The sequence below is a fragment of the Vulpes lagopus genome, chromosome 6 (genome assembly GCF_018345385.1).
Source record: "Vulpes lagopus strain Blue_001 chromosome 6, ASM1834538v1, whole genome shotgun sequence".
Lineage (NCBI taxonomy): Eukaryota > Metazoa > Chordata > Mammalia > Carnivora > Canidae > Vulpes > Vulpes lagopus.
In genome coordinates, this window is record NC_054829.1 from 40,609,934 (window position 1) to 40,622,675 (window position 12,742).

At 37.4% G+C, this 12,742-nt stretch overlaps 1 protein-coding gene across 2 annotated transcripts in view; it reads right to left on the reverse strand.

The window, feature by feature from the left end:
* Positions 1-4,283: 4,283 nt before the first annotated feature.
* AP5M1 (adaptor related protein complex 5 subunit mu 1) overlaps positions 4,284-12,742 on the reverse strand; it is a 49,408-nt gene continuing 40,949 nt past the window's right edge. For both annotated transcript variants that reach the window (XR_005988524.1, XM_041759775.1), the window contains one exon: positions 4,284-10,119. Coding sequence is in view for 1 of the 2 variants with exons in the window: in XM_041759775.1 (XP_041615709.1) it covers positions 10,118-10,119 (2 nt within the window). In the remaining variant the exon portion in view is untranslated. The remainder of the gene's footprint in view (positions 10,120-12,742) is intronic.

Below are 12,742 nucleotides of genomic sequence, written 5' to 3' on the forward strand. Positions count from 1 at the left end.
TGGGAAATAGAACTAATATTAGAGGCATGTGGCTAATTCCATCTGCCTTTGGAAAAAGGGAACTGCACTGGGCTTCAGTTATTAATGAAGAAATTATTTTTAACAGTGCCTCATTTTATAGTTCATTTTTAAAAAGCTCAAGCTTAAAACTGGTGAAGCCCAAGCAATAAAATCTCCATTTGAGGGACACCTGGGTGACTCAGCGGTTGAGTGCCTGCCTTCAGCCCAGGGCCTGATCCTGGAGACCTGGGATCGAGTCCCACATCAGGCTTCCTGCATGGAGCCTGCTTCTCCCTCTGCCTGTGTCTCTGCCTTTCTCTCTCTTTCTGTCTCTCATGAATAAATAAAATCTTAAAAAAAAAAAATCTCCATCTGAATAAGCATTCAAACATATATAGAAACAAAGGGCTTCAATGACCAGAGTCCTGCCTTCTCACTGTGGAGAATTTTCCGGAGGTCCAGAGGAGGAGATGTGGCCACACTTCAATTGGACGCAGGTGCAGTTTCCTTCTGCAGAGAAGGAAAAATGTCTGGACTTAGCCAGCATTGGTTTGCCGTACCCCGTGGCGACTGCCAGTCGTTTGCAGGCTTTTGTCTATGCTTTGTGTACTACTTGACTCAGCTTGAGCCAAAAGAATCAGCAGCTGAGGCTGGAGTCTACCTTTCTGCAGAGAGTGTAATGTTTGATGTTTCTGAACATTTTTGCAACACGTAACCCCTACCCCGAGCTCCTGCTGCCTTACAAGCTCTTCTCACATGAAAGTACAAGACTCTAAAATGGTCCCTTCCACACACTATACTCCCATTTAGGAGGCAAGCAGACAGTGTTTTCTGACAGCTGGCTGTCCATCTGGTGTTTGATGTGTGGCAGAAAAGCACGGTGGGGTAATAAGGGAGATGGATGTTTCTCTAGGTGGCAACCTGGTGTTCCAGAGAGCAGACTCCCCTGGGCTCCCTGCCCTTCTGCCCTGAGTGCTGCCTCTCCCCACAGGACCACAGGCTCTGTCTTCTTGGTGTAGTGCAGCTAAGCTCTCTCTACGTACCTACCTGGCTTTTCATTGATTCGCAATATTCTGATCACAACAAACGTTTCTGCCACTTTGTTATGCTGCTGTCAGCATGAATGCATTGGTAAAGGTTTGTGACAACTTCCAGCTTTTCCCCATTTTTATTCACGCCTGAAATTCTCCTTTATTTTTATTCATTTGTGAATGTTATCTAGTCTCTGTTCTACAAAACTAGGACCAAATATAATGTTTTTAAACTTTGATAATCTTCAGTTTGCTGTGTTTGAAGTTTATAAACAGTTTGAATATCTGCATACACATTGCTATATTATGAATATCCAGTTTAAGAATTATTTGGACAGTTAAATTCTGAAACAATTACATTTTTCAAAATTATACTTGGTATGTACAAAAAATGGTTTGGACTTTTGACAGATAAATGCTTTACGAGTGATAAAATGTGAATGAAGCATGAATTATTTAAACATCAGAATCGTCTGAATTCCCTTAGTGATAGATAGGACTATTTTGAAGACAACAAATACACACTTAGGAAAACCAATCATGTATACACTTAATTTTTTTATTTTTATTTTTTTCATGTATACACTTTAAAACATAGAAAATATTTAAATTTTATCCTCAGTCTTAGTGTTACCTTAAAATAAGCATTACTTGTAATTGATTAAAGAAAAGCACCTAAGGCTGTCACTTGAAGATTTTATTTATTTATTCATTAGAGACACAGATAGAGAGGCAGAGACACAGGCAGAGGGAGAAGCAGGCTCCATACAGGGAGTCCGATGAGGGTCTCAATCCCCAGTCTCCAGGATCGGGCCCTGGGCTGAAGGTGGCACTAAACCACTGAGCCACCCGTGCTGCCCTAAGGCTGCCACTCGAAAAGGAGCAACTCTTGTGAGCTATAATTATCAGAAAATGTACTCCACTAGGAAGAAGAGGAGCATCCCAAGGGCAGCCTTGCCTTCTCACTGGGTTTAGAGCCCCTCTTCAGGATTGATGAGCACTTTGCTCTAAAGATGATATCAACCTGCTTTTCCCCCCATCCAGCATTGTTTTCTCTTCTTTGATTCCTCCTTGTATTCTTTGTCCATTGGCAGTGAGAGTGAAGCCATGGTGTTTAGCTGGGGCCTGGCATCTAGTCTCAGGAATCCTTTAGTTCAGCAGATGGGAGTAAACAGCCCAGGGATGGCCAGTGTCAGCCAGGCCCACTCTGGGCCTTGCTCCCACCTCCTGTGTTGAAAAAATCAAGTCCTCCTTAATTTTTCAAGAAGACTTGAAGAAGTCTTCTGTCTCCTTGTCCTCCTCAAGGAGACAGAAGAAAACAATGGATTGACTTTTCTTGTTGGTTGTGAAGCCAAATTGGCCAGATGAGGAGTGTACCAAAAATGCAAATCTTTGCTGTGAAATTTATGGTTTCAAATAAGTGATTCAAGGAGTACTTCTGAGTGTTAGTACATAGCTGTTTGTCTTATTCAAAATGGAAGAGGAAATCTCCCGTTTTAAGCAGCACAGTTTTGGGCACCTGGGTGGCTCAGTGGTTGAGCCTTTGGTTCAGGTTGTGATCCCGGGGTCCTTGTATCAAGTTCCGCATCAGGCTCCCCGCCTTTGACTTGATTGTAAGTGACAAAAAACCCAGAATGATGGTGGTTTAGGTGTGGCTTCTTTTATTGTCCTTCCATACATGGTCTCCATTCCCAAGGTCATTCATGGTCTCAAGTGGTTATTTTACCTCTAGCTATCACATCCACATTTCACATAGCAGAATAAAGGAAACAAGAAAGAGTAGGTAAAGGGCACATGTCAGTTGTCTAATAAGAAAGATTCTCAGTAGTTGCCACATCACACTTCTGCTTTTATCTTATTGGTCAGAACTTATCAGGCCACAATGGGCTGCAAATGAGGGTCAGAAATGTATTCTTTAATCTGCATGTCCATGTGCCTAGCTAAACTTTTTACCACTATGGACTAAGTGAAGCATATATGGTGAGCAACAAGAACCAGTCACTGCCACATTCTTGTACCTCTCAGCCACCTCTCTTAGAAACCACCAGCAGACTTCCCCTTATGTTTTATTGGCCAAATAAGCATTGCATGCCCATGCCTAGGCCATTTTTGGCAAAGGAATGGTACCATCATAATTAGTTTGTACCAATCAAGACTCGCCATCTAGATTTGGGGCTGGGATTATCCTCTCCCAATGGACATGGCTTCCAGAAAGACAGAGGACATCTGTAAGAAGTCAGAGCTCATAAGAGGCCTAGAGTGGATATGGTAGGCAAGGTCACCTGCACACCTTCTGTATGGAATACAACAACGTCCTGTATGGAATACAACAACTCTGATTTTAGGTGCAATTGAAATATCTATGGTGGTTCTTATTACAGTTTCATCTCTTCACAGCTCCCAAAATAAATAATGGATTTATTGTGTATTTGTATGTGGGGAAGGGTGGTGGAAGGGGAGAGGAACAAAGTCCAATCAGACCCAGCTCCCTCAGTATGTATTCTCTCTGTCTACTTAAGAGTTCATTTGAATAAAGTTCTGAATATTAAAATTGTTTGCATTCAGAAATTGCAATTAGACAAGCTTCCCAGGAAAAATATAACTGTTCCTTACTTAGGGTGAATAAGGAGGATCCCTGAAAAGTATAAGACAGAGAAAACAAATTGGCATTTAGAATTTAGGACATATTTTTAAAAAAGATTTTATATATTCATGAGAGACACACACACACACAGAGAGAGGCAGAGCCATAGGCAGAGACAGAAGCAAGCTCCATGCAGGGAGCCTGATACGGGACTCGATCCTGGAACTCCAGGATCACACCTTGGGCTGAAGGCAGACGCTCAACAGCTGAGCCACGGCAGGCATCCCAGAATTTAGGTCATATTGGTTAGTGGCATGTACTCATTTTTTTTTTTTTTTTTTGCCACACATGAACGTTTTGGGGAGGAAGGGACAGGTGAAAAAAGATGAAAAAAAAAAAAAAAAGGATGGAAGACAATAGCCATGAATGAAAGTAGATGAGAATGAAACAATGAGAGCACATATGTGAGGGGGAGGGATGGGGCTATGTGCTTTTGTCACTATTTTGTTGCTATGGTAACGAGGCAAAATTGGGTTGATGCTGCTCTATTGGTTTTATTTTGAATGGAGGACCAAATATGGGCAAGCAGAATGACAAATTAAGTCTTCAGTAAACCAAAGAGACAGTCTAACTGTATTTCCTCTAAAAATTCAATATAAGAACGCCTACATTCTTTTGAAACAATAAAATCTAAAGAAGATTCTGTATACTTATACAATAATATTGAAGTTTCTTTTTAGGAATTAATAGTGAATGAAAACTTCTCAATTATAAAATAGATGTTCACCATCGAAAAAAATTTAAATACATAAAAAACCAAAGAAGATTATAAAAAAGACAGTTGATCTTATTTGTTAATGTTTCCATGCATACCTCTTCAGTGTTTTCACTTATATATTTTTGCCGATTGGGAACACATTTTATTATTGCCTGTTGAATATTTAATTCCAGTTCTTCACTGTCTTAGCTTGGGCTGCTATAACAAATTACCACAGACAGGATGGCTTAAACAAATATTTACTATTTCTTACCGTGCCAGAGGTTAGAAAGTACACAATCCAAATGTCGGCAAGATACAGTGTCTGGTGAGAGCCCTTTTCTTAAGAGCTCCATCCTCATGACCTAATCCCTCCCAAAGGCCCAACCTCCAAATACCATTAGACTGTTTGTGGATTAGGGCTTCAACATTTGAATTTTGGAAAGACAAATATTCAGTGTGATTACAAATAAGCTTGTACACACTCTTACATATAAGATTTCAAAGAAGATGTTTTACATACCTTTTTTTTTTTTGCCCCTCCATAAAGTACCTAGAGCAACTCTTGACACATTTTAGCCGTTCAATAGATAGGAATTCCTATTTCCATTAATAACCACACATAAATTTAGTGTAGTCTAATATTATCTGTTGACTTATTAATTGGGGTTCCTCTTCAGCCATTATAGAAGGTACCCTGCAGGAGTCCTGTTCAAGTGGATGGCTGGAGGGTTAGCAAGCCCTCTGCTAGAGGGTCCCACAAGGTGGCCTTTACTTTCCTATGGTTCTCAAAGCTGAGATTTTGTACACATATGCAGTCAGACTTGGAGATGCCAACCCACATAACTAAACTCACAACAGAGATAGCCAAATTAATACAAAATCTCTAATTGGCAACAAGAAATATAACTGCTAGGAAGATGGTGTATTTTCATCTGCAAAACTAGTACATTGTCTTAGAGTCAAACAGCAACTACTAAAGTGAAACTCAGAGGTCACTAACACAGAATCAGGTAAAATACTAGAGTGTATGGAGCCTTGTCATTCAGAGAAGTCACTCTCTTTCCTAAACAGTCCATACACTCTATCTCCAGTACTAGTACCATAAAATTCACTACCCTTTTCTAAACACAATTTCCAGATCACCTTGATTGGAATTGTGGGGGTTCCTAATTGTGGAGACATAAGTCACGTACTTGCAGACACTGCCCTGATTTCCTTAGATGGCTGTTCATGTTCATTTTATGTAGATGTGATTAGTTTAACTCCAGGGTGATGAAGGGTAACCTCTTCATCACCATATTCTTTCCTGGTCTTTGTTGGTTGGGCATTTTCGCAGAGAATTGAAAGGTTTCAATCCATTTATTAAAATGCTTACAGGATAAAAATCTAAAGACTATGATGTAATGTTGAAAATATCATTTGCTTGACAAATATTTATTGAATACTTACTGAGAAAAAAGAAGTGGACTGGGGAATATTTGTTGTAACATTCGTTGCTTTGCATAGCACTCTTCTATTCTTTGGGAAATAATCCTTCCAAGTAAATGGTCCTATAGAGGCTGCCAATCAAGGCAACCTACCCTGTTGGCCATAGGATTGGGCATACCATCCTGTGCTAGGCTGCTCACTTTGCTTAAAATACCTTTTTTATTTCTCTCTCTCTTTTTAATGGCTAACTCCTGTTTGTGGTTTAAGGTGGGAATTGGGTGTTGCTGCTCCTTGCATCCTTTGGTGAGTTTTCATCTGTGCCTGCCTGGTTGGGATCTTCCAGACACACTCTCACAGCACCATGGTTTATGCTAGCAGAGTACTCACAGCCCTACACTGTGAAAACACATATATTTGTCTTTTTTACCTACTAAACTTCAAATTCTTTGAGGAAAGAGATTGGGTCTTGTTCAAGTTTGTATTCCATTCCCTGGTTTGGAGTCTGACATATAGTAGACCATTAATAAACACCTATTGAAGAATAAATAAATAAATAAATAAATAAATAAATAAATAAATGGGTGAATCCAGGGAAGATGTCATTAACTTTAGTACTTTGCTTTGTGAACCCATTCTCTTCTTGAACGATGATGGTTCACTTGAAGCACTGCTAGATCAAGTCTTGTCTGAATACTATATTCTCATGAAAATGTATTTTGCTATCAAAGCTGGAAAATAGAGGTCATCTTTTTTCCAGATAAAGAAACTAAGGCACAGACAGGTTATATGACACTCAAGGGCACACAGCAGAGCCAAGCTGGGTTAGGATCCTGGCCTCCTCTGTCCTGTCTGTATTTTTTCCCCACTATTAAGCTCTTTCCCTCAGGCATCTGTAATTTCAAATACTTCTGATCTTGTTTCTTTGAAGAATGTGTTCAATGCTTTTTAGCCTTAGGAAATAAACACCCCCAACCTGCAGACAACTCCCAACAGATATTTAACTCCTTTCTGAAATGATTTTACTCCATATTTTAGGCAGGAGGGTTAAACAGAACACCTTCTAATTCAGCTGACCCTGGCCTCCTCCATTCACTTCAAAAATTCTGCAGAGGGAAAGTCACCTTCTCCTCTCATCTGGCTGGGAACACGAACATGGTCTCTGAGCTAGGATCCATTTGGTTGGATAATGCACCTCCCTGGTAGGTTTTAATAAAAATCATTCAAAATTTAGTCACGACACTAAAGCATTTGGTGCTGGAGGTGGTGAGGTAGGTGGAAAATGGAAATGCTGAGAGCTGTTTCCATGATCATTTTTCATAACAGTTTAGGCTTCTTTTCAAGCCAAACCTGGTTTTAGTGCCTACTTCTATTTCCTTTTCTCCCCTAGTCATTCTATGTATTTGGCCATTTCTGTTTAAATGATCTCTCCTGATTTGTCTTCAGTTTATTTCTCTGATTACTGTACTTACTGCTTATGGCATTTAAATATGTTTAGCAAGTTAGCTTGACTGAGGTGTCTTTTAGTTATACAACATAATCCCCAGTTTAAATATTTGATTTATTAGAATTGTTAAATTCAAAAGACTATTGGGAATTATATATTAATTTTAAAAAGAGGATGTCTTATAGATGGCTAGTCTATCAAATGATTGTTTTTATTATTTCTCAGGAGTTTTCATATTTCTTGTGATCATTACAGATGTTTACTCATCCAAAGAATAACATTAGAAAAAAAGCCATAAACCCAAACTTAGGGGAAAGCTGATGGTGGAGGCTTGCCATCCTACTGAGGCTTCTCTAGGGTTCACTTTGAGCCAGATTGCCCACAGTGTGTATATATATGCTGTGTGTGTGTACATATGTACTCATATACAGATCTATTAAATATATCCACCATGCATGCTTGTTGGAATATTAGGTCAAAGCACCCTAAGAAACACTCTCTACTAAGGACTCTCTACTAAGGAATAATTTTGAGCACTGTGGGTAAATTCCAAGGCAGATTAATTAAAATCATTGCATGAACAGCTATTTCTTTTTCATATCAAGCATTTATCACAGAGTTTGACCTTTCTTTAAAAAAAAAAAGGCACTCTAAATGTTTACTAATAAAACCTTCAGAATCAAAGTCTTGCTAACTAGTAGTTGAGAAATAAAAATTCTAGGTGCTTGCCTAAGGTTCGTGATTACACAATAGAGAAGAAACAATTCTGGACTGATGATGCCCCTGAATTCCATGGCAGCCCCACCTGCTAGGTGGAGGTCCGAGCATCCGAGCATCCTCACAGATTCCTTTCCCTGGGCCGGTCCTTCCCAGCAGCCTCCAAGAGTAACTGTCCAGGCAGCCTCAAGCTTCCAGTAGGGGGTGCCGTTGTCTAATATAAGGCCTATTGTTCTCAATACAATTTGGTTATCTTTCAGATCATTTCTAACCTTTGCCCTTTCCCAGGATTAAAACTGTTTAAATTAATATGGGTTATTTGCTCTTGAGTTTAATGTGAATTTAATCTTATGTTACTGTCTAATACGTTACAGTGCTATTTTGGTGGCTGCTGCTGTACTGATTAGCATTAATTTCCCCAGAAAATGTTCTGAATATCAGTGAGCCTGTTCAGTAGAATCAATGATAATTTTGTTTTAAAAACAGTGAAATATTTGAGCACTTTATAAAAATGCATGGAAGTGAATTTTGAAGTGATCAGTTTGGGAATCAAATGAAGACTTTTGAGAGGAAATGAAATACTGGTCTTACTATACAAGTTCTGCCTTTAGAATTTTATTTTTCTGCTGGTGAGATGCATTATATTTGCAGTTTTGAGCCTGAGTAATTTTAATTCCATTTTTATTGTACAAACCCAAGAGGAACATTTACTTTGTTTTCATTGATTAGTTATACAATTATTCTTTTCAGATACTACAAGAACCATGAACCATAATATTATATTCCTTGCTAATACATTTGGCAAAAGTATTTACATGAAAACACAATACATAAATGTAATGACTTTCTCAAATGAGTACATTGTTGCCAATCACCTTTATTTTAATACAAGTAAAATTCATTAAATTTTTCTCAATTAGCAAAGCGACTTTTCCAAATGAACTACTGAAGGAAAAACATTGCCTGTTTTATCCTAACCCAGCTGACTGGCCTTTTATTACTAGATGCATATTTAAGGAGGAGGGAAAAAAAAAGGAAGGTTTTAATTTTAATACATTGGATGCAATGCTGACTTCTAGGAGATTAGGTATGCTTCTGATACACTTAGTTTCTTTTTGGTTAGTTTCAAAGTAGAAGTTAGAGTCAAAGGCAAAAGCCTTTCAAGCAAAGATTCTACCTTCAAGACTCTCATGTTGAAAGACAGAACTTGAAGGCCCAAATGAACAAATCCTCTGAATTGCAAAACTTAATTTAAACAAAAGAATATTGTATTTGTCCCCTTTCACTAAATGCTTAAATCTCTCCATAAGTCTAATAACCAGATTAAGTCATTTGACACAGACAGTTGAGTTGAGCCTTGTATCTGTAAGTGCAAATGTAGCTTTTTGGAAAAAGAATACAATTAACTTTGAATTCACATTTATATAGTATAGATTTCAGATTAACTCTTTTTAAAGTAATTTTTTAATTCTAGTGTTGGTTATTCTTTTTATGTGTAGAGTGAAAACATCTTTTTTTCAAGTAAAGAAAAATGACACTAGTTATGCACACACAATGAGTCAGAGTATGGGATTTATAAAATCTGTTAGATATTCCTTTTTTTTTTTTTTTTAGATATTCCTAATAAAAATGCAAAAAACTAAGAAGTTAACTATCCTATGTATATATGGGGTTCCTGCTCTTAAATACTTAATATCATTGAATTTAATTCTTGGAATACCTGTTTAGCATTCTTCAGATTGATTGTAAAATGTGAGTCAAATAATATTTCTAAGGATATAAGGTTAAGACTGAAAATTCCAATTTCTAATACTGTTGTTCTTCAAGGATAAGGGGCAACTAATACAGTCTCTGTCTTGTAAGAAGCTAGAGTAAGGTGTTAAAATAAAGTCTACATTAGTCCCAAGGAAACTTACCAAAATCTCTTTCCTGGTATTTCCAATAGCTCTTTTTTTATTTTTTTATTTTTTATTGTTTACTTTTATTTTTTTTAAATTAATTTTTATTGGTATTCAATTTACCAACATACAGAAAAACACCCAGTGCTCATCCCGTCAAGTGTCCGCCTCAGTGCCCGTCACCCATTCCCCTCCACCCCCTGCCCTCCTCCCCTTCCACCATCCAATAGCTCTTAAATTGACAGAGGGGTGGAGTCCTAAAAGAAAAAGAAAAAAGAATCACAGCATTAAATTAGGGGTATATGATATTCTCTAATAAAAAGAACCAGGCTCCTTGGGGAAATGGCTGATTATAGGGCTGAGGGAGAAAAATATTCAAGATGAACTCAGGGCATCCTGTAATGCCAGAAACTAGGGAAGTACTGAAAACACAAACAGGAAATGAGGCATAACAAAGGGAAATAGGAGCCAATCGAGAAGAGCTACCAATGGACAAACCTGGAAAATTTAAGCAACAAAATAAATAAGGTTGTAATAGATTATAATCCAAAGAATAAAATAAAGAACCATGAATACACAATTGAACAAATAAATTAAAAAAGGAGAAGGGAATAATTCCAAATGCTTTATACAGATATTCCCCACCCATCTTAATTCCTCACCCCTGTGTGTGGGCTAAGCTTAGTGATCTGCTTCTGAAGAATACAGTGTGGGTAACTTTACATGAATAAATGTGGCAAATGCTATCTGGGCCAGGGCATCGTGGTTAACATCATCAGTGATGTCACATTGACAATATGTACTCCAGATATGATGTGACAAAAATGACATTTCATCTCCCCGGTCTTCCTCCCAAATACCCATAATCCCCAGTTTAACCATGATAATAAACATCAGACAAACCCACACTTAGGGACATTCTACAAAATACTTTATCATCACTCTTAAATTGGCCAAAGTCATCAAAAACAAGAAAAGTCTGAAAACTGTCACAGACCAGATGAGGCTAAAGAGACATGTATGTAATATGATATCCTAGAGCATGACCCAGGAACAGGGAAAAATTAATGAAAGAACAAACTATGGAGTTTACTTTATAGTAAAGTACTGATGTTGATAATTGAAAACAAATAAAAGGTATTTAAGATCTTACTTCTGTTACATAGGTCTTGATAGGTTTGGAGGAATTTGAGAATGGGGAAACAGGAAAATGTGACACAAGGACTAATCCTTCAACAGCATAAATGTTTTAAATTATCATATAGCAAAACTGACTTCTTTTTTTTAAAGAAAATATGTGAAAAAATGCTCCCATTCCACACCCTCAATGTTTCACCCTTCTGGATATTAGTGATCATAATGCAAATTGGATTTGAAGAAGTCTTACGTTTTGTATTAAGCTAATGGTTGACACAGTAGATGTGTCTGACTGGGTGAAATACAGGTTAGAATTGTGATTCTGACATAACCTACAGGGGCATTTGATAGCTTTTATCCCAAGAACTCTATTTGCCTCTTGAATGTTTAAGATTCCCACTCTACTGGACTCAAGTTTTTAAAATTGTCTACCCCACCTTTCTTTGGGTGGAGGATCTCCTCCAGTAGTTACATGAAAAAGGATACACAGGAAACAGATTTTGAGGAACTTGAATCTCTGAATATGTCTCTTTTAAGTGATATTTTGAGCTGAGAATGCTAGAATGGAAATTATATTCCCTTATAATTTTGTAGGAAATATTCCATTTTCTTCTAACTTCTTGTGATCTCTAGAGAAGTCTTATTTGCTTCTCAATCTTGATTGTTTATATGTAATCTGTTTTCTTTCTTTAGAAACACTGTGAATCTTCTCATTGTCCTCTAAGTTTTGAAATCTCATATTTAGGAGCCTAGTATAAAGTCTATTTTTTATTAATTTATTGGGCATTTTCAATGTGGAAATTCATGTTCTTCATTTATTTTTGGAAATTTTTATGAACATTTTTGTTGGTGATTTCTACCTCTTCGTCGTCCCTGTCACCCTATTATTCAGGTATTATATCTCCTTGTATGCCTCTAATTTTCTTAAGGCTACTCTTGTATTTTCTACTTGTATTTTAATCTGATTTCTGGGAGAGTTTCTCAATTTCTCTTCTAATCAATTTATTGAATTTCTCATTTCTGTTATCATACATTTAATTTCCAAGAATTTTTTTCTTTTACATTTTCCTGAATGTTTCTTTTAATAGAATCTCCTGTTTTATGGATGCAATATCATCTTTTATTTCTCTGAAGATTTTAATAATAGCTTTTTAAAAAAGTTTTCATCTCATCTCCCTCTATAGTCTTTGTTTCCTCCAAATTGCAACTTGTTTTTTTTCCTTTGGTTCATTTTGGACTTTATTTTTTATGATGGAAACTTCCTTTATATATCTAAGAATCCTTAGCTGCTTGATAATAATTAAGAATTGATCACTTAAAAGCTCAATGAAGGTTCTCTGGTTAGCCTGAGAGGCTTGATGGCTATGGGTCTCACTAGAGAGTGATCAGGATGCTCTGTTTATGAGAACTCCCAGCCCACATCAGGTCATTTTTATTGGTGGGGTCAGATTTCCAAAGAAGAACTTTTATTACTCCTCCCTGAATTTATAAAGTGGTCTGCTTTCTGGAAGCCAAGTTGAGAGGCATGCTGGCAGTAGTTTTGACATTTAGTATGTATATATATTTCACTTCATTGTTCTATTTTCAGTATCAGGCTAACATTATTAACTGCTCCTGGCCAACCCTCCTGCAAAGTCCAAAGACCCTTTTTCTCCTCCCTCTGTAGGAATCAGGAACTGGTTCTCTGCCAGTAGAAGAAGGGATGGGATCTAGTTACATCCTTCTACCACTCTTCTCGTTCAG